General features: G+C 42.6%; 1 protein-coding gene across 1 annotated transcript in view; it reads right to left on the bottom strand.

The window, feature by feature from the left end:
- LOC115178108 (zinc finger protein 385D) overlaps positions 1-20,962 on the bottom strand; it is a 37,760-nt gene extending 16,798 nt beyond the window's left edge. The window contains exons 1-2 of the mRNA XM_029739142.1: positions 20,355-20,962; positions 14,483-14,628 (exon numbers count right to left, since the gene is read on the bottom strand). Coding sequence (XP_029595002.1) covers positions 14,483-14,628; positions 20,355-20,376 — 168 coding nt within the window. The 5' untranslated portion in view covers positions 20,377-20,962. The remainder of the gene's footprint in view (positions 1-14,482; positions 14,629-20,354) is intronic.
- Positions 20,963-23,349: the final 2,387 nt, after the last annotated feature.

Genomic DNA, 23,349 nt, shown 5'->3' with positions numbered 1-23,349 from the left:
ATCGCATACAAAGCAATGTTTGAAATGATTATGTTTTAGTCAAACATTATATCTGTTTGGGCTTCTTGCGGCCAATTTGCTGTCTACAAATTATTTGTAATTATGTTCCCGCCCCCCTGACCATCCGCTTAAGAAAAGATTGGCCTGAGGCTGAATATAGTTGATGAGCCCTGCTTTAGAGCTTCTTCGGGGGTTAGACGTTGAGACTCCAGTCTCAACATCAGCAGTGAAGAGGCGACTCCGGGATTCTGGCCTTCTAGGCAGAGTTGCAAAGAAAAAGCCATATCTCAGACTGGCCAATAAAAATAAAAGATTAAGATGGGCAAAAGAACACAGACAGCATCTCGGAGTCACTTCTTCACTGTCGACGTTGAGACTGGTGTTTTGCAGGTACTATTTAATGAAGCTGCCAGTTGAGGACTTGAGGTCTGTTTCTCAAACTAGACACTCTAATGTACTTGTCCTCTTGCTCAGTTGTGCACCGGGGCCTCCCACTCCTCTTTCTATTCTGGTTAGAGCCAGTTTGCGCTGTTCTGTGAAGGGAGTAGTACACAGCGTTGTACAAGATCTTCAGTTTCTTGGCAATTTCTCACATTGAATAGCCTTCATTTCTCAGAACAAGAATAGACTGACAAGTTTCATTGGAAAGTTCTTTGTTTCTTGCCATTTTGAGCTTGTAATCTAACCCACAAATGCTGATGCTCTAGATATTCAACTAGTCTAAAGAAGGCCAGTTTTAATCAGAACAACAGTTTTCAGCTGTGCTAACATAATTGCAAAAGGGTTTTCTAATGATCAATTAGCCTTTTAAAATGATACACTTGGATTAGCTAACACAACGTGCCATTGGAACACAAGAGTGATAGTTGCTGATAATGGGCCTCTGTACGCCTATGTAGATATTCCATTCAAAATCAGCCGTTTCCAGCTACAATAGTCATTTATAACATTAACAATGTCTACACTCTATTTCTGATCAATTTGATGTTATTTAAATGGACAAAAAATTTGCTTTTCTTTCAAAAACAAGGACATTTCTAAGTTACCCCAAACTTTTGAACGGTAGTGTATATAGACGGGTTAGCTCACAATGTCACATAAACGATGCACGCGTGTCTGTGTGTTGTTTTGATTCTTGACCGTCAGATAGCTAGCAACAATGACAAGAAGTTGCAAAAATTTGCTAGCTAGCTAACCAACTACTGTAACGATGTATTTGAGTGTACAATGAGTGACAATAAGTGACAGTATGTTTTCAATACAGATTTGGAGAGGAAATATAGTTTACATGTTGTCAACAATCCTTTGATTTTAAGCCAACCCTGCCTGTTGTGCTCCACAGTTACGCACACGCCGGTTTATTGCTAAATATCCCACCTGTCTATAGATCTAGATCTATAGGGCTCTAACTACACTGTTAAAAAGGGAACATTCTACAAGAACATAATTGGATTAACGCAATCATAAAATGTTTACACAAGTTTGTGAGTAGAACTATACTGTGGGTGAATTGAAGAAACAGGTGTGTTATGCAACATTCTTCCATTGTAAATCTCACCCAAGTTTTGGAGAGAAGATGACACATGAACCTGGCACAGTTCCCTGGCAGGGAAAGCTTCAGTACGGATACATTAGCTACAGCCTGCTGGGAAATAGGCTAATATGGACGACTGGAAACGAATCGAGTGTGAGAAACATCTGTGCCACGGAAAAAGGATGACCTTCTACTTAAAACACGCACTGGGCTTGAGTGTCAGAAATACCATCACAATCAGTGTCAAATGAATATTGGGACAGGGCTATGTAGACTTAGAATAATAAACACACAATACACCAAGGTTACTAGGGAAGTACTTCACACAAGTAACCTTGGTGTGTTTCGGTGTATATTCAGTGTATGTTCACATAGCCTCATCACATAACGTTCACAGAACTCTCTTCTCGATCTACTGTATAAAATCTGTCCATTACACAGTCCTCCACTACTCAGCTGCGGCCCCGTACACACTCTGGTTGTACAACTGATGTACAACGTATTTGACACAATGGTGATACAACCTGATAGAGTTTGTCTGCAAAGCATTTTTTACGGTGTCTCCACAGCGCTTGTGTAATTCTTCTGGTTGTATCACAACCGTTTATCTCTGTTGTATCACAACCGTTTAAACAAAATGTGTTGTAAATCAGTTCACACTTGAGTGTGAACAGGGCCTAAGCCAGCACAGCTGCATTCCTAGCGACACATTATTCCTCCATCAGACTCTCCCATCAGCCACCCACTGCGCCACATACTCCACAGAGAACCTCCTGCTGGGAGCCGGCTTCAATTGAGATATCTCCCCATCCACACACGCATCTTTACGCTAAGTCACACGCCTGCTATCAAAGCCCACGGACGTGTAGTTTTCCCTATTTTATTCTCTCTGTCCGAGCGAGTGTCTCCTTTCATTCATGTGTCCTCTGTGATTCATGCTGATGTGTTGGGGAGATGTCGGGGGACCATCGCCCCTGACGACAGAGGAATAACCAGGCTGTTTAATGGATACTATCTGACAGCCGACAGCAGCCTGTCTGTCGTACAGTTCAGCGCGTCGGCCGTGAGACCGGTTCACTCAGAGCAGAAGATAATGCAACACGACTAGACAGTGATGAGACGCGGTGGCAGTGTGTGGGTGGGTGACTTTCACTTCCTAACTGTGATAAACTGGACAAACACAACACTGAGCACTATTTTTGTTAATTTACCAACATGATATTTTCTATATGCCCATACAAGGCCCACACATCACTGTATAAAACATGAGGTCAAATAAATCCATAGATCAATCTTTTTGCATATTGTCACAATTATAATAAAAATTATAGCATTTTGTGTTCTGTAGATTTAGTAAAAGATTGTGGCCAGCAGCTCAAATGCTGCCCAGTTACATATTCTTTATGTGTTCTCGTAGTTTACTGTTTGGGATTACACCACTGCAGTGATGTGACGGCATCAGAGAGAGAGAGAGAGAATGAGAGAGAGAGAATGAGAGAGAGAGAGAGGGAATGACTGGTCAACACACTGAGCCAGCCCCCACCGTGTGGTCTGAATGTTCCATTCACGGCCGCCACGCACGCTTACCATTAACTAAAGTGGGATGAACGACCTGTCAAAATGAATCCTCCCTCCTATACGTTTCCCAATTACCTCGCCGCCTGGGCCAGTCACTTAGTTATCAACAGACACGCCGCTATAGATTGTTGCCACACCAAAACATTTGCAAGTCAAATGCGGGGGACGCTCATAACTTATAATGAGAAACAACAAGCTTCCCAGGTGTTAATAAAAAAGCAGACCCTTATCACATGAGAGGAAGTTGAGAGGGGAAGAGATGAAGCAATGAGGTCTGAGGGGTGAAGAGCAAAGAAAGATCCATCCATTTTCCCCCACTGTCTTAGTACAACTGTTCAACTTTGAGTTATTTTTCGTAATCATATCCTGTGAGAAGTGAGTATGTTTGGTGTGATATGGATTTGTTTGCAACAGGAGGAGAGAGAGGGAGAATGAGAGAGAAGAGAGAGAGAGAGAGAGAGAGAGAGACGAGAAGGAATTTCCCCATAGTGTACTTGAGTGGGTCACTGGATAGGAAAATTCACAGTGACCGTGAGCAGAATGAAACTCATAGAATCTTGATTCAATTCAATATTCTAATAGGATTATGAGTCCGTTAGTGCAGATCAATTTGGTCTCCTTCAAAGTGTTAACTTTGCTCAAAAAGCCCCAGGGAACAGTCTGTTTTCTTTCTATTGTTGCACTTGTTTATCTCTCCTCCTTAGGGTTGAAGCGTCCCAAACTGAAAGGGATTCACGTGTGTTTCTTCATCATGTATAGAGGAAAATAGGTCTGGTGGTTTCCGGTGTATTTGTGTGTGTGTGTGTCTATCATTACTATGCAAAGGGGCAGTAGCACTGTTGAGCTCTTAAATTGGGCTTCTTATTCAATATACCACACAGAAGGCTGGAGTGGGGGTTCATTATGCATATTGCTCCTGTGGATATTGCTGCTTTTTAAGGGGTTTTAAGGGGTTTTGGATTCTAAAAAAGGATTGACGTTTTATGCTGTTGTTCCCCTTGATGCAGGCACTTACTGTCAGTAATGCTAAATAAGAGTGCTAAATGATTCAAATGTAAGTAGAGAGAGAGAGAGAGAGAGAGAGAGAGAGAGAGAGAGAGAGAGAGAGAGAGAGAGAGAGAACCTGAATGGACAACTTTCGACGAACACAGAGCAAGCACAAGGACAATTCTATCTCTCCCTCTCTATTTCTCCTCTCTCCTTATAACCCCTTCTTTCTCCCCCTCTCTCTGCTCTTTTTCCTCTATTGCGCCTCTCATTCCACTTATCTATCCCTCGGCTTTCTGCTTCTTGTCTCCGATTGTATTTTCTCCAGTATGAGTGGTACTTTAGCATTTTCCCATCGGTCTTCACCGCTGACCCCTCTCACACCATCAAGATCTGTTAGGATGAAATATTGAACTAGGGGTGTCTCCTCTGCTCCCCAGAGCCACCTGGCTGCCTCACACTGTCCCCGACCTGCTCAGATGAAAATGTAACTCCTTAACCCCTTAACCCCTGCCCCACCCACCCCTTGCCTCAGAACAAAGCACATCTGAGCTCCATCAAATTGTCCTTATCCGTAGTACTGTCACGCGTGACATGATATAAAAGTAGCTTTGAACGTTATGAAACAACGCTTAAATAGGGGTTGAATACATTTATTCAACCCCCCCACACACACACACACACATCTTATTTGAATGAATCCATCTACAACAGCAATACAATGTCTTCACAGGTCTTGAGCCAAACACACCACAATAAAAAGGTGTGTACATTCGAATATACATCACAATTCATCTGTGTACCGTAGGTCAAGTTGATGTGGTTCGATAGTGTTTTGCTAAATTCTTCCATAACCCGATTTCTAATCGATCAATCTATCAAACCTCTCTGGCAACACCCCACTGGATCGAGGGGAGTTATTCTCTCATGACATGCTTCAATGAAATCTAAGATGAAACAATTTATCTTCTCATAATATTATACTATGAATATCAAACGAGGCCAATATTCATGATAATGAAAGAAAAACCTACATTGCATTTGAATTCCTCTTTTCCAAATCAATGCCCTGAAATAGAGAAATGCATGGCTTACCTGCAAACACAGAATATAATAACGGTGAACACTTTAATATCAATGAATTCAAGGGTTTTACGCACATGCCCACATTGCTTGAAGCAGGGCCGGCCCTTGGCATACTGTAAGCTACACAGGCGGTCGCCTAAGCAAGGGTTTCCCAAACTCGGTCCTGGGGCCCCCTCTGGGTGCACGCATTGGTTTTTGCCCTAGCACTACACATCTAATTCAAATGATCAAAGTTTGATGGTGAGATGGTTATTTGAATCAGCTATGTAGTGCTAGGGCAGAAACTAAAACGTGCACCCAGAGGGGGCCCCAGGACCGAGTTTGGGATCCCTTGCTTAGGCGACTCTGGCCTAGGCCCCCGACCCCCTTACTGTTGAGAGTTAGAATAGTGGAAAACACAATTTCCAAGTTTAGTGGTGCATCAAGCAGTTTTCCTCTTCTTACTGACATCCAAATCAAATCAAATGTTATTGGTCACATACACGTGGTTAGCAGCTGTTATTGCGAGCGTGGCGAAATGCTTGTGCTTCTAGTTCCGACATTGCAGCAATATCTAACAAGTAATATCTAACAATTCCACAACAAAAACCTAATACACACACATCTAAGTAAGGAATGGAATAAGAATGTATAAATATATGGATGAGCAATGTCAGAGGGGCATAGGCTAAAATGCAATAGATAGTATAGAATACTATACATACGAGATGAGTAATGCAAGATATGTAAACATTGTTAAAGTGGCATTATTAAAGTGACTAGTGTTCCATTTATTAAAGTGGCCAATGATTTCATGTCTGTATATAGGCAGCAGCCTCTCTGTGCTAGTGATGACTGTTAAACAGTCTGATGGCCTTGAGACAGAAGCTGTTTTCAGTCTCTCGCTCCCAGCTTTGATGCACCTGTACTGACCTCGCCTTTTGGATGATAGAGGGGTGAACATGCAGTGGCTCGGGTGGTTGTTGTCCTTGGTTATCTTTTTGGCCTTCCTGTGACATCGGGTGCTGTAGGTGTCCTGGAGGGCAGGTAGTTTGCCCACGATGATGCGTTGTGCAGACCTCACTACCCTCTGGAGAGCCCTGCGTTTGTGGGCGGTGCAGTTTCCGTACCAGGCGGTGATACAGCCCGACAGGATCCTCTCAATTGTGCATCTGTAAAAGTTTGTGAAGGTTTTAGGCGACAAGCCAAATTTCTTCAGCCTCCTGAGGTTGAAGAGGCGTTGTTGTGCCTTCTTCACCACACTGTCTATGTGGGTGGACCATTTCAGTTTGTCAGTGATATGTACGCAGAGGAACTTAAAACTGTTTCCTGAAGTCCACGATCATCTCCTTTGTTTTGTTGACGTTGAGTGAGGGGTTATTTTCCTGACACCACACTCCGAGAGTCCTCACCTCCTCCCTGTAGGCTATCTCATCGTTGTTGGTAATCAAGCCTACTACTGTTGTGTCATCTGCAAACTTGATGATTGAGTTGGAGGCGTGCATGGCCACGCAGTCATGGGTAAACAGGGAATACAGAAGGGGGCTGATTACGCACCCTTGTAGGGCCCCAGTGTTGAGGATCAGCGAAGTGGAGATGTTGTTTCCTACCTTCACCACCTGGGGGCGGCCCGTCAGGAAGTCCAGGACCCAATTGCACAGGGCGGGGTTGTGACCCAGGGCCTCAAGCTTAATGATGAGCTTGCAGGGTACTATGGTGTTGAATGCTGAGCTAAAGTCAATGAACAGCATTCTTACATTGGTATTCCTCTTGTCCAGATGGGATAGAGCAGTGTGCGGTGTGATGGCTTTTGCATCGTCTGTGGACCTATTGGGGCAGTAAGCAAATTGAAGTGGGTCTAGGGTGACAGGTAAGGTGGAGACGATATGCTCCTTGACTAGTCTCTCAAAGCACTTCCCGATGACAGAAGTGAGTGCTACGGGGCAATAGTCATTTAGTTCAGTTACCTTTGCATTCTTGAGTACAGGAACAATGGTGGCCATCTTGAAGCATGTGGGGACAGCAGACTGGGATAGGGATTGATTGAATACGTCCGTAAACACACCAGCCAGCTGGTCTGCGCATGCTCTGAGGACGTGGCTAGGGATGCTGTCTGGGCCGTCAGCCTTGCGGGGGTTAACACGTTTAAATGTCTTACTCACGTTGGCCATAGAGAAGGAGAGCCCACAGTCCTTGGTAGCTGGCCGTGTCGTCGGCACTGTGTTATCTTCAAAGCGGGACAAAGAATGTGTTTAGCTTGTCTGGCAGCAAGATGTCGGTCTTGGCGACGGGGCTGGTTTTCCTTTTGTGGTCCGTGATTGTCTGTAAACCCTGCCACATGCGTCTCGTGTCTGAGCCGTTGAATTGCGACTCCACTTTGTCCTGATATTGACATTTTGCCTGTTTGATTGCCTTGTGGAGGGATCGACTACTCTGTTTAGTATTCTGCCATATTCCCCGTCACCTTGCCATGGTTAAATGCGGTGGTTCGTGCTTTCAGTTTTATGCAGCTGCTGCCATCTATCCATGGTTTCTGGTTAGGGTAGGTTTTAATAGTCACAGTGGGTATAACATCTCCTATACGCTTCTTGATAAACTCAGTGACCGTTTCGTTAGCCCATATTAGCTAATATTTTTTTAGATTAGTAAGTTAGTCTACCCAGCTATCTAAACTTGTAGTAATCATGGCTGAATTACCAACCGGCACGAAGGGCCTAGGGTGTCCAGGGGCACTGACCTCCAGGAGGCCTGTCATGCCAAATAGTGTCCCCCTGCCAAAGAGTGCCCCTGGTATTGTAGCTTTCTGTTTGTATGTATCTTGCACTTCAATGGCATCCCTGAAAGAGATTTTATTTTATCTTTCCAACCAGACATAGCACTATGAAGGCATTACTGATCTCGACAAGAGGCGCAACATTCGCAGGGGGCAAAGAAATTCACAAATTCACAATTCCGGGTAATGTTAAGCAGTTAACTTCTATTTTTCAAAAACCATTTCCATCTAGTTATTTGGTCATCTACATGTTGCTAGCAAAACATGTAGTTATATATCTGTCATATTGAGGTATCTAGCTATAATTAACCCTGATCAATCAAATGGATAGGTGTAAGCAATTATGATAATTACAACTGCACTTAACTAGGTGTCTTTGCTAGACAGACACATACAGACAGACAGACAGCTGGGCAAGTGAAATAACCTTTTGTTTATCAATCACGTTCTATTATATCTGAAATTATTGTGATTTCAATGAATGTCATATCAGAGAGCACACAGTGTTTCAATTTGTGACTTTGTGCTAAAAGGTCAGTACCTGTCTAGCCTGTCAGAAGTTTGAGAGGGTGAAGACTGTGGCGCCAGAGTTGAAGCCTGTCATGACGCTAGCCCTTTCAGTGAATTGGCTAGCAGAGATGTGAACAATGCGGTGGTTCGTGGGGGTGGGGGGTGGGGGGGGGGGGGGGTGGGGGGGGGGGGGCAGTTTTACAACTTTACAACCACGTTCTAAATTCCATGCAGAGACTCTTGTCTCCCTGACCATGCAATATGGGAGAGAGAGGGTCACAGTGGAACAGTAGGGACGGTATTTACTGTATAATGTTATTATGTATTGTATATTCTGTAATTGTTTAATTAGTTAGTAAATAAATAATTGAGCCAATTTGTGTACGGATGACTCATAAGTAAAGGCTGGTTTTGTGCAGATAACCAAGAATTTTATGACGTTCAGATGAGACTGATATTTGGTAAAGAATAATTAATGACTGATGGACTGCTATTGATATAAAAGATCTTCAGGTCTTCAGGAGTGGATTCGGGAGATAACCACTCTATATAAACTAATGCTTCTGTGGTGCCCCAGGTTATTAATGGTTTAATTGTTGCATGGTTTAATTCAATCACATAATCAATTACACGTTAGGTAATCAATTTGAAAATAGCATGTCATCTCATTAATGAAGTCAGAGACACGAAAAGCCCATCAAAGTTGTTTCACCATGATCAGTAAGTGTAACAATACCATTTTTGCCCTGATAAGTTGTTTTGTAATGGTTGCTTTATTTATTATAGAATGTGTGTGTGTGTTAGTATCCTTACAAATATGAAAATCTGCATACTGCATGACACAGATACGGGTAAGAATAAAGTAATCTTCTCTCTAACACTTTAAATGTTAGGGGTGTACCTCATCGGACCTTTCACAAAATCCAGGAATGGCAACAGCTGGTGTCTGAGAGCGACCGATCACTTCACCAAGTGGGTGGAAGCAATGTCCATTAAGGTCAGTAACAGGAAGAGAATGTGCTTAACTCTAAATTCCCTTCTGTAACCTATTAAAAAGGGTGCTTGGAACCAAAAATAGATTTTTGTTTTGTATGATACCAATCAAGAACGAGACTGGCGAGGCCACCTCAAGGTGATGATGGACATCTTCAACACCCACAGGCCATCTTGTGTGAAACAAGGTACGGATGTTATTGGTTATATTCTGTTTTTTATTTTATGGTACATAAGACATATTTCAATATCTTACATTGTCAATAGATGCTATTTGTTAGTACAACATTACTCATTGTTGTATCATGGGACCTACAATAGGTACATATATATTCAACCACAAGGGTGTACTAATGAACTCTGCGAGATATATATTTTTTATCATAAAAGAGGAATACTGACATAATATTATTTCAGTGTGGATAAGGGACGGCAGCTTAAAAGAAAAACATGCCAGCCAGACAAGCCAGTGTATGAATCAATGGTATTTGAATATGAATGGAGTGTAAATTAGCTGACTTTGTTATCTGTAAGGTAAGTAACATTGTGTCAAGCAGATCACAAGTTTTTTTGTTGCTATTTCAGAAACGTAGCAATGTTTAAGACATGGATTTCAATTAGCTTCAAAACTGCACAAATTTCTTTCCACCCCATGGCAAAATATCTAGAATTGCAGGAAATTATCTGTAAAACTGCACATTTTTCTCTCCGCCTCATGGCAAAACGAGTAGAATTGCATGAAATGTGCTATAAAATTGCTACGTTTTCTCTCAGCTCCATGGCAAAATGTGTAGAATTGCAGGAAATTAACTTTAAAACTAAAACTAATTCTAAAACGACTTTTGCCCGCGAGGTGGAGGGGCCTCCCAACAAATTCTCTCCTATGGCCCCCAAAAGGTTAGGGCTTGAAGTGATATAATATTTTTATGTGAATGCAAGGAATTAGATATTTTGAAGTTTATAATACTGATCTCTAGATATTGTAGTTTGTGTACAAATCAGAGGATGTTTCAGAGTCTCAGGAGGATAACCGTGGAGGAAGACTTAAATACATATCATAAACCTTTCACATAACAGCGGAAGGGAAGTATAAATGTTCACAGAATCCCAGCTCGAAGTAGGGTGTGGCAAAAGACCACAAAACCTCTTCTACGATAGGCAAGTTCAGCCCTCTAGCCACTCTAGACTAACAATCTAAATGATGATGTAGTCTTGAAAGATTGTCAGTCTCGTAAATCCACTGGGTCAACCTTGTCTCGGTGCGAAAATATTTCCTCTGCTAAATCTTTCCCGGGGACCGTACATGGCAAGTGTGCTTTACATTAGGGAACAATCAGTGTTGCAGGTGCAACCTGCTAGCGTGACTCCCCAGCTGTTTCTGGTTTAGCAGTGAAACATGGTACCGTGCAGACCTGAACCTCACGCACACATCCCCACAATGGACAGATGCCTCTACCTGGGGTGTGAGAAAGAGCAGTTGGGTAATACACAGAAAACAGGTGAACATCTTCAAATTGCCAGATGAACAGTTTAAGATTGATATATTGTCACCTTTTCTTATTCATCTTGGCCCACTTTGAGAGCAACTAATAATGCAACAGAATCATGATTCCTTCTTATGAAAGACTTTGAACTCAAGGGTTCTTTGGTTGATCCACTATAAATCAACCTGTGTATCATAGACTATGGGGCTACATAGACCCTTGAATAACACATACAGTACAGTAGGATTTCTTGTCAACTTTTTCACAACGTGCATAATTGTCCCATCTAAATCAATTTTGTGAATATTCTACTTTGGAGAGGGCTTACTGCAAATCTTGAGATGAGAGAAAGCACTACAAAATAAGTGAACGAGTATTAACAATACTTTGCCAGGCAAGCTGCTGGCACAGAGCATCCCCATAAAGAATTGGCTTTAGCTCCACAGTTTATCTCTGCATTCCTACTGAGAGAGCTCTGCTGGCCGCTACCCAGGGGAGTGAAATGTTATCATGGGAGAAACCGTCAAGAGAGCGCTCGCCACATAAAGCTACTGTTAGGGGCAGAGGTTAAAAAGCACCGAGTGATAACTGATAGCAACCATTGCAATAACCATATAGTCTGTATTGCGCGTTTACGTCAGGTGGAATTTGCAAGGGCGCACCACCAGGGTGGTCCTTATCCCCACTGTGTTCTCCTCTTTGGTGTTTCAGCTGCTATCCTTCTGGCAATACAATTTACAGAATCCATTAGCTGTTATGAGACCTGTGTAAATGAAATAAAAATCTGCAAATAGTCTCCGCCCTTTGTTCTTTTTTCAAATCACGAAGTGCTCCTCCGCTATCTTTTATCATCCAAAGCAAAAACAGATAAAGCCGTATGCTTATACGCAAGCGCATTTGAAACCTACATTTCCATTACTGGTATTGATAGAATAATTGACTTTTAGAGGGGGGGGGGATTGAAATGGGTTGTGATGCTTGAGGGACTCCTGGCTGAAACCCATGTGTCATTCTCAGTCCAGGACTACAAAGCAATTTTCCAGCCTGCAGATCGGTGCGAAGGAATCAATAACTCACATTCCTGATTACTCTACAGAGGAAATAGAGTTTGTATTGTTTCTTCAAGACAAATGTAGGCCCCTGGCAAGATAAATGGTATTTTCAGCGGTGAAGAAAGCCCCCTTAACTGGAAACTACTTTTCCCATTCGCTCCTTTCATTACACCCCCAAAGCAACAGCTGCCTGTGCTGAGTGTTGAGCTCTTACTCTTTTTATTTGGTTTGTTTCTGTTCTTTCAGTCTGGCCAGCTCAATATCACTACTGCAGTTGCTGTAATCTAAAGTTCTACACCTATTTCACAGTTGGTTTCACCTTAGCTGTGAACGGCCTTCCTGCTCTGTTGTTTCTTTGTCTACAAAAACTTTCTTTCTCATCCTGACAAATAAACCCAATGTTTTCCAGGAAATGCGAAGAGGAGATTCTACAAACCAATTCTTTCGAACGTAAAATACTGCAGCACAATGCCCAGAATTGAATATGCAAAGGAAATTAGCGCTGTGTTGCACAGCTTCTATACAGCAAATGAGTAAAAAAAAACTTTATTATGTCATATATTATATATACACTGTCATATTACACAAGGACACATTTCTATTTTATGAGAAGTAACACAGCCCAGGAAGAAGGAATGGCAACCAAGGGGGAGTATAACAAAACATTGAGAAAAGATTCCTGCTATCCCTTCTGGGGGAAACGCATCCTGATTATGTCAGTCACATACTGTATTATTACAAAACAACATTGACTGAGAGCTGCAAGGAGACTTGGAATCTACCTCATCAGATGCAGGTGCGGTCATGCACGTAACTCCCCGGCTCTGGAAAGAAGGTGGGAAATGTATCTGCTGAATATCACGCCAGAACTCTGACACTTTATTACACCGGAGCAGATTAATGGAAAACTGTAGTCATCATCGTAGTCTATGTGATTCTTTTGTATTTTGCGAATCAGAGTGCATAAATGTTTATTGTGCCCTAGAGGCGCGTAAGCAAAACTGCCATTATATCTGACAAAACGGCTACCTTTCCAATAGCTGATGATGGTAAGTAGCTTTAGCTAAACCTTGTATAGTACATTTAATGACATCCAACACCTCTCTATCTACACTGGAAAACAATGCATGATTACCACACATGTCATTGACCCACTTCATCAGTCATTTGATTGAATTGATCCCTTCTTTCTGATGAAGGGCATTGACGCTCGAAACGTCACGATTTGAACTGAAATTAGATCAGTAAAGCGTTGAGTTTTCAATTGTGAGGGAGAGTCGCGCATCTTCCTTCAAAACGTTGAATTGATCCCACTCACAACAATGCTGTGAAACCTCTTCGCACAAAACTAACCATGGATCATTTCCAATGGACACACACATAAAAAAAGCGCTCCATCCCGCATGCAAGAAACAGACATCGCCACTTTGTTATGTCCCTGAAACCAAACCAATACAAAAGATATGCAAGTGTAAGCAGCACAACCAAACATGGAACAATAACTTGTGCATAAACACTTTTATAGCGCTGTTGATCGTGCCAACGCTAGCTTTTACAATCACCCTACATTAATTCTGCCAGTGATTAAACGTCAAAGGCACAGAGAAAGAAGAGAGAGAGAGAGAGAGTGAGCGAGAGAGAGAAATGGAGAGAGAAAGAGTGTAAGGGAGAGGTGATTACCCCATGTTAATCCAGTATCAGCTTTCAGTGATTTGGAGGCTTCCCAGTACATTACTCATTATATGCTGAAAGGTCTGTTAAATGCAGATTAGAGGGTGAGAAGAGGAATGGAGGCAAAACTTGAACTTTGTCATGAAATCCATTCCTGATACTATCTGGCTTTCAACTGGACTATCCAGGCCTTGTTCTGTAATGATGTCCCCACTTGTCTCCCGTGTTTTCCTGCATCTGTGCTCCATATTTCTGGTTGTGTTTCAAGCAGACTTTAAATTGAGCTATCCCCCGTAATTCAAAGGCAAAAAGCTCAAGCCGTAGACTTTTATCTGTCACATATTTTCCACTAGTCATCATTTTGTGATGATTTTGCTAAATTGAAACCTGATGAGGCCACATACAGTACATGCCTATAATTTATATCTGCATACAAATAAAACAGTACAAGAGAATACAGTCAACTTCTACAATAAGTGCACATTGGACATGTGTGAAGTCTGTTCACATGCAATGTATTTAACGAGTCCCAATTCCAGTATATTCTTTTAAATTACCCTGGTTGACTGCATGCTCTGGTTTAGTGCACAGACTGTCCTAAATAATTGTTTACATCAGCAGTTGAAATTATTGGAAATGTATGGTCAAATGTTTGAAAGAGGCTCACACTTCAAAAGACAAATCACATGCCCTCGGACATGAATGTCATCATACTAAATCTAAACCATTGCACCAACGGCATCAGATACCGTACTTTATGACCTTAGCCAGACCTAACCAGGATCGTAATGCCCAATGACCTGAACTGACCCTTATCACATGACCCGGGACTTACTGTGCCGAAGCCGGGGAAGAGGCTGACTGCTGAGGCCGTATCCAGGGGAAACGGGAGCTGGAACTGCTTCATGCCCAGAGACTGCTGGATGGTGGGTAGAGCAGGACGTATCAGCGTCGGCAGGAGGCCATTTTGACATGCATTACCTGTAGAGGAGAAGAAAGAGAATGGGCCATGTTAGATGGTCTGTGCTGTGGTGGTTCTCAGTTAAACAAGAGTATGACATTATGAGCAATGTCTCATAGACCAAACCACCAAAAAAGTAAGATTCAAATGAGGTGAAATATGAGAGCACTTGTATCTGGGGGGCTTCCGACTGTATTTGGGAGGCTCCTGAGTGGCACAGCGGTCTAAGGCACTGCATCTCAGTGCAAGAGGCGTCACTACAGTCCCTGGTTTGAATCCAGGCTGTATCACATCTGGCCGTGATTGGTCCTATAGGGCGGCGCACAATTGGCCCAGCGTCGTCCGGGGTAGGCCGTCATTGTAAATAAGAATTTGTTCTTAACTGCCTTGCCTAGTTAAATAAAGGTGAAATATTTTAAAAATCTGATATTGGTCTGCCTTCTCTGACTATGATGACCTCTCTTCTAATGAAAACAAGGCCTCTAGACTGAACAAGTTATAGATAAACCGAGACAATTCAGACATAGCCTACAGAGACAAATACAGTATGATGTTAATTGGATCATGGGAATGCCATGTCAGCCTTATCCAGTTGTATTTGACTCTTTAATAATCCTTCTCATCAGCACTGTTTAAAGCTACAATCAATATATGGAACTTTTTGGGTGACCCGCCAAATTCACATAGAAATAAATGTAAGTTATAAATCTGTCATTCTTATTGAAACCAAGTCTAAGAAGAGGCAGATATGTTCTATGTGCACTATTTCTATGCTTCCCATTCTTAAGTTTTGATTTTGAGTCTACTTTCGGTTTTGTACACCAGCTTCGAACAGCTGAAAACACAATATTTTTGGTTATGGAAAATATATTTCACAGCGGTTTAGATGGTACAATGATTCTCTACACTATAGTTGCTTGTTTTGTCAGAAAAACTGAAATTAGGCAAACTATTCGAATTTTAGCAACCAGGAAAGGTCGAAGCAATTTCTGCATAGTGTATCTTTAAGAGAGAAACGTCTTAATGCTGATACCATCCTCTTAATTACAAATATGAAATGAGTGCACCAGACCAGACAGATCCATAACTAAGAAGATTCAATAACAAGGGGTGCAAAACTGTCTGGAAAAACCTAAGTAAATACTTTTATTGTCATCTCCATGAGAGAAGCCAGAGCGGGCTTTATAAGCCATGAATTACAACCAGCAGAGCCTTTCTTCAACACCGGGGGATTAGAAAGCAGCTTTCCAAAACATTAGGAACTAAAGAAAGTCATTCCGTACCCATTAATTAGAACCAGGGATGACTTTTACCACAGCACATTTAACAACATGACGAACTCAGAGCCAGCATGACTAAAAGCGCAGATACCATATCAAAACACCGGCTTGAGACAAATAAAAACTATGTTTGCCACATCGAGTCCCCAGGCGATGGTAAGGGTGAATAAAAAGAAACAGTTGTAAAAAAGAAAGAGGGAGAGGGAGGGAGGGAAACCGCAAGTCTTTTTTCCCCTCTGCTCGGAGGAGCACTGCCATCTCTTGGAAAGCAGCAAATGCCGATGCTCATGTGGAGACACGTCCCAGTTCTCCTCTAACAAAGCATGTCCTTCTGCAGCCATCATTCCTGCAGGATCCTCCACTGACATGTTGCCTGACGTCACCCTGGAAACACGTTGCCGACAAGCCAGATTGCCGACCAGAAATGCAACGTGCAGTCAAAACAGCCTATTCAAACAACCAGAACTGTACTCTGGTGGAGGAGTGAGGAGTGAGCTACAGTACCCATTGTGGTGTTTCAAATATAAACGTGTCCATAGAAAAAAGGAAAGAATGGATCTGGTTGTGATGGAATTGTTATACAGTAAATGTTTGCACTTACAAGAGGCACACAGGAGTCCGGCATCTCAGCTCTACTGAATGACAAAAAGCGAACAAATTACATCGGTCAATATTTTAGCCAATCTTTTAGTCTCCCCTAACAGAGTGCAGTAACTCAAAAACCAATTTCCCCATTTCAGGATGGCATACTGAGGCAAGACACTTTAACCTCATGCGTTCATTTTCACTTCCTCCGTTCCGAAGGAAAACAAAGCAACACTGATCTCCCAACATGCACAAACGCACAAGGAGACATTCCATCTTTTAACATTGCCTCATGTAAGGCTAGTGTTTCAACTCCCTGACCTGAACATTATATTGGCTCATGGCTCAATGTAGTATTAAGAGTGGAGCTTGTAGACTTGAGTAAGTCCTGTCTCTACATATGAGACTCTCTAGCTGTGTATAATACACTCTTAGAAAAAAGGGTTCTTCAGCTGTCCCCATAGGAGAACCCTTTTTGGTTCCAGGTAGAACCCTTTTGGGTTCCAGGTAGAACCCTTTTGGGTTCCAGGTAGAACCCTCTCTGAAAACGGTCCTATATTGAACCCCAAAATAGGTTCTACCTGGAACCAAAGGGTTCTCCTATGGGGAGTGTGCAAGTGTGTTTTCATGTGGTGTGTTTTGAAACACGTGTAAAATAGATATGTGTGCTGCTCGTAAACACATGTAAACGTGCACTCGTAAGATTGTTTAATGTGTATCTGTCAACGTCTTGTGCGCCACGCATCTTTTCATGCATGTCTGTGCGTGCGGGCGCCTTGCATATCGGCCCTCTTAAAAATGTCTTTATCTGGGACTAAAACCCTGCGGCAGTGTGTCGAGCGAGAGTAAAGATGTCTGAAGGACACGGACTAACGTGAATAATTAATCGTCTTCCACTGCACTCTCCAACCTCCACCTCTCCTGGTCCTGATCCCGACTGCTCTCCGATAAGATCTGTCCAAAGGGCCGAGATTCCACACAGCCGGAAAACTACTGTCATGGAATACAGAATCTACGGTGCAACGGTCTACTATTTCACAGAGCAAATATAAATCCAATTATTGGGAAATATGAGTTCAACTGCGTGTCAAAAACATTCATATCCTGATGATGTTTATTCAGGTGTGTTTCACAGCATTGTGTTCTCAGGGGCTGTCTGACTGTATTCCATGACCCTATAATTACACTCAGGATCAATCACTGTAATTAAGATGCAGGGGTTACAGTGCTTTCACCCCATTTACAAAAACAACAAAGCATGTAGAAACATTAAAATCTCTTATTAATCAATAACATTTGAAGATTGGTCAGTTAGAAACAGATTTATGCCAATCTACCCCTAGGCTACATGTCTGTATCCATTTCACTAAGCTCTCCGCTGCGTTGCTAGCAGTTAGCATTTAGCTCCGGGCTCAGACTAGAATAACCTGGCTAACACTAGAACTCCTCCCTGCCAACGTAACCCGCTCTGTTGTCATGACTTTCGCGGTGTAACCTCTAATAAACACAGCTGTCTCGGAGTTTGATCCAACAATCACTTCCACTGTGCTCTGTAATCTGAGGTTAACCAAAGAGATGTTTACGTGCTCTTAAACTTCAACCGCCAGGCCAGATACACCAGATACGTGCTCTGGGCCTCCAACTCAACACTAATCCCTTTTATGATTACAGCTCTCACTAGGAGACATTACTCCTGCCGAGTTACTGTCTTTTCATTGGCCTTCTTCACCCATTTGGTTCACGAAGAGGGTTATTTGCATAGGGGGCACAGAGGTATTTTCACCCTTGATTTTTGTTTCTTTTTTCCCCATCGGAAATTCTAAGGGATGAAATTCGTAGGGATTTGTAGAAGTATTATGTGGCATGAGAATTTATATTATTCAAAATGCATATTCAAAAAGTTTTCAACCAAAAACATCTTTGAGGAAAACCACAAACTTGGATTTGTATTCTAAAAGTATTCTATCACTGACACGACAGCTAATTTAGCTTTGTTTATAGTTTAATATTATGCAAACTATATTAATATCTTCATCCACAAATGCTTAAGCAACGCACGTTCTCCACAACCAAAACCTAACGAGCTTCCTTCCTCCCTTTTCCTCCATTATGCAACGACGACATTGCATAATGAACAAAGAACAAAATAATTCCAGACATAATATACTTTGGATTATTTTATTCACAACGCACTTCTTGTACATTTGACAAAAGTGACAAAAGCGCGTTTCACAACCCTATCATCACTAGGGCTACCCCTGTCTCCAGGTGGGCCCGTGTGTTGACTAAAGCTGATGAGTCACGAGGCTGAGCCGACACCAGGGAGGTGACTCCACAGACCAAGGACACCAGAACAGTCACGTCCCCACTACATCAACACTCCTTGCCCTTCAATGTACACAGAGGGCTAATGTCAACAGTATGCATATCAGTACAGGAGAGATTGACTGCATCAATTCTTGTTTCTGTGTGAAATATTATTGTGTAGAAAATTCCAAATGGTGTGTATAATCAACTTACATATAGCTCTGACAGACATACTTACCCCAGCAGACATGCCACCAGGGGTCTCTTTACAGTCCCCAAATCCAGAATGAATTCAAGGCAACACACAGTATTATATAGAGCCATGATCATATAGAGCCAAGAACTCCCTTCTATCAAATTATTCAAGCAAACAAATAAAACAACACGCACAGCATTCAGGCTTTGAGGCATATGTATCTGTACTGATGTGTGTGTAACTGTCAGTAATGTGTGTAACTGTCAGTAATGTGTGTAACTGTCAGTAATGTGTGTAACTGTCAGTAATATGTGTAACTGTCAGTAGGACCTTTTTTTGGTACTATTTTTCTTATTCTCTGTGTGTCGTTCAGTCCTTGAGCTGTTCTTTTCTGCTGATATTCTGTATTACGTCATGTTTTATGTTTCGTGTGGACCCCAGGAAGAGTAGCTGCTGCTTCAGCGACAGCTAATGGGGATCCGAATAAGATACAACAACAAAGAAATACTCCTGTGGATGAACACCTGCCAGAAAACCAGCAGTCACAGGTCTCTGAGAGCTAATACATCACACCTGACACACATCCTACATCCTAACCTCTTTCCTAAAGGACACATTAACAGTCTGCTCACAATGTCACCTGGCTCCAAAACAAAAACTCTCTGTAACACTTTACTTAAAGCCCGCAGGTGTGATGCATTGTAATGCAGTTATAATGCATTGTAATGCCGTTATAATGCATTATAAGTCTTGCCATCAGCATGATGTATGATGAACCCCTTATAATGTCAGAATCTCACTCTATAAGGTTGCAGTGTAATTTGAGATCATTTTAATCCCCCCAAAAAAGACAGTGCCCTTTTACGAAGCCTTGCTGCGGCAAGAATCAATGCAATTATTCTTCTAACGTGAGAATGTAAGCCAGAGATGTGAAGAGCACTTGAAAGGAAAGCACTCCTGCTTTAAGTCTGCCTAAGCCTCTCATCAAACACGAATCTAATGGAAGAAGTCTAATTCTTTCATTTCTCAAACTATTCTAGACAGCATATCAAGTGGCTCTCAAAGCCGACCGTGAGCTAGCTTTGTCCTTCTTTGAATTCCTTCACTATAAACACATCAGCGAGAGTCTATAAAACATGTGAGATGAAATCCAAATCTTGGACTTTCAACCCCACACATGGATCTAGTCTGGCAGGATGGATAATAGCTAGGGGGAAATAGACACGGTGCCTAGGGCTTATCCAACCATGTCAAATCTAGTAAGTGTGGAACTTCACACTTTCCTTCCTTTTACGTTAACCAAACCATCCGCTCCATCTCTGAAGATGATGTATGCACTGTTAATGCCACACAAACCCACGCACACACACAAACTCACCGAAAAACATGCTGCTCTCCATGACTCCTTAGACATAGGGGTCTGTATGTCCTCTCGGATGCCCTGCCAGGTTGTGTGTGTGTGTGTCCATGGGCAGCAGCCTGGGCATGTCTCACACACTCTTTATGTGTGTTTGTGTCAGTGTGTGTGTGTGTGTGTGTGCAGCTCTGTAGTCCGTCTCTCTGTCTGCGTGTCGTGTCTGCAGCCGTTACCGTGCAAAGCCGGCACCCTCCTCTCACAGTGGTCTGTGTCCCCCTCCTTCGTCTCTCTCGCTCTCTCTTTCTCTCCACACACTGCTCTCTCTCTCGTCTTGCTGGTTCTGTTGGTCTCTCCTCCCCTCTTTTCTCCTCCCGAACACTCTCCTCTCTACTCTACTTGAGCGCTGGCCCCTCTGCGTGCTTCTCTTCTCTCCAAGGTGTCTATCTACATTTTCCAGCTACAGCCGCTCTCTCTCTCTCTCTCTCTCTCTCTCTCTCTCTCTCTCTCTCTCTCTCTCTCTCTCTCTCTCTCTCTCTCTCTCTCTCTGGGTTTCTTCTCTGTCCGTCTCTTCTTTGTGTAAAACTCTCCCCGTCGCCACTCTCACACTTTCTATATATCTTTCCCTCTTTTTCTCTCCTTTTAATATCTTTCTTTCTTTACTTCTTTCTTTAACTACCTATCTTCCTCTGCTCTCTTCCTCTGTCTGTTTTCTTACTCTCTCTCTCTCTCTCTCTCTCTCTCTCTCTCTCTCTCTCTCTCTCTCTCTCTCTCTCTCTCTCTCTCTGTTATCTGACTCCTGGAGCTGGGCTGATATCAGTGCTGTTGGTGTGAGCTCCACTGCTCTTCTCCGTCTCTTTCTGGTGGCTCCTCAGGCACAACACAACACAGAACAGCACCATGCACAAGGGACAGCCACCGGCCACACAGAGACGGCTGGTTGCTGTTACCCACAAATACCAACTAGGTTTTGTGATGCACAACAAGGGTTTGCCTGTATATATGTGTGTGTGTCAGCATCCACCCACTTAACCTCCACCGCCCTTGGCTCTGTTTTCACACAATCACTTTGATTGGTTCACTGTAATGCCTCTGAAGGTCAGACAGCAGCATTGACCGCTCCAAAGCCTGGCCACCACTATCGACTACAAATGAGACAGTCCTGATCAGAGTGATGTCTGTCCACACACACGCCGAGATAGCCAGCCCAGCCATTAGTGACATCATAACTGTCTCCTCAAGACCCCAAAAGAAATCAATGTTCTCAAGTGTTGCTATTTCTCTCCTCCTATCCCCTCAGGCTCCGCTATGGCGGCCATCTCGCGTCGCACAGATGTTTTCAATTAATCCTGAATTCCCATTCTGTCTCGCCCAACCCCCGAGCCCACTTCCAGTAAATACGTTTATTCCATATCTGAAAAGGCAGCCTCTCCTTCTCTCCCTCCTCTCTTGGTCATTCTCTCTCTCTCTCTTTCACTGGCAGTGGCTGTGGTGGCTGGGCGAATGTATTTTTTTAACCTTGACTCGCAGGTGTCAGTGATGGTGCATTATTTGTCTCCATGAATAGCGGTTAGAGCAGCGACGCAGCCCGAGGAGCACCACTGCACCACGTGCAAGTGCAGCCTGGGCTACTTCATTAATCTTGCTGTCACTTCCATGACGCTTTTCATTAGTTATGGGGCTATCTGATCAACAGGCAGACTCTCCGGCTTTTCAAAGCCTTTAAACTGCTCTCTGGGAGAGGGAGGCTGAGGAGGGGAAAGAGCCAGGAGAGAGAGAGAGACCCACATTAACAAATATTACAGTTTACTCTAGAATACTACAGTACTTACTATAGAATTCTATAGTAAACTGTAGTAAGTATACTGTAGATGTAAGAGGTGCGTAACTGGTGGCAGGGAAGTCAAACGCAGGAGAGCAGAACTTGGTGAATAGCAGTTTAATATATAAAACTAACGGCATACAAAATAACACATGGGTACAAAACCCGTAGCGCACCAGTAACACATAGCACAAGTACTTACAATAAACAATTCCCGACAAGGACATGGGGGAAACAGAGGGAAAATATACAACATGTAATTAGGGAATTGAAACCAGGTGAGTGTGAAAACAAGACAAAACAAATGGAACATGAAAAATGGATCGGCGATGGCTAGATGGCCGAACACCGCCCGATCAAGGAGAGGAACCGACTTCGGGCAGAAATCGTGACAGTAGAATACTACACTACACACTGTAGTATCCCTCGATCATGTGTAGTACTTAGAATGTTTTAGTATACGGTAGAAAACTACAGTAAATACTACAGTATTATCCACAAAAAACACTGTAGTAAATACTACAGTAATATCTGCAAAAACACTACAGTCCGCAAAAACACTACACTCTGACCATAGTAAATACTAAAGTATTTAATTTGCATATACCCTGCCCATTCCTCTCCCCCATATGCCACCAATAAGTGAGAAAACCTACATGCCAAGTATACAAAATGATTGTGTTCCCTACAGGTTACTATCCATTCAGACCCCAGTCCTACCTACCTACAGGTTATGGAAAATAAGCTATTTTTGTATTTCTCAAGTAGGTTTCTTGAAGGAGAAAGCCTCCACTTCTATGTCAAAGATAATAAAACAAAAACACTATAGTAAATACTACAGTAATGTCTGCAAAAACACTACAGTAAATACTATTGTAAAGTACAGTCCACAAAAACACTACAGTACATTTTTCGTTTTTTTGTAATTTAGCAGACACTCTTATCCAGAGTGACTTACAGGAGTGGGATACGTGCCTTGCTCAAGAGCACAGACAGATCTTTCACCTAGTCGACTCTGTGATTCGAACCAGTGACTTCGGTTAATGGCCCGACATTCTTATCCGCTATCAATTAATCAAATTCAATCAAATGTATTTATAAAGCCCTTCCTACATCAGCTGATGTCACAAAGTGCTGTACAGAAACCCAGCCTTAAACCCCAAACAGCAAGCAATGCAGGTGTAGAAGCACGGTGGC

This window comes from Salmo trutta, chromosome 3, assembly GCF_901001165.1.
Source record: "Salmo trutta chromosome 3, fSalTru1.1, whole genome shotgun sequence".
NCBI classification, from domain to species: domain Eukaryota; kingdom Metazoa; phylum Chordata; class Actinopteri; order Salmoniformes; family Salmonidae; genus Salmo; species Salmo trutta.
The sequence above is the reverse complement of the archived record's forward strand: the minus strand, read 5'-3'. Positions and strand labels throughout refer to the sequence as shown.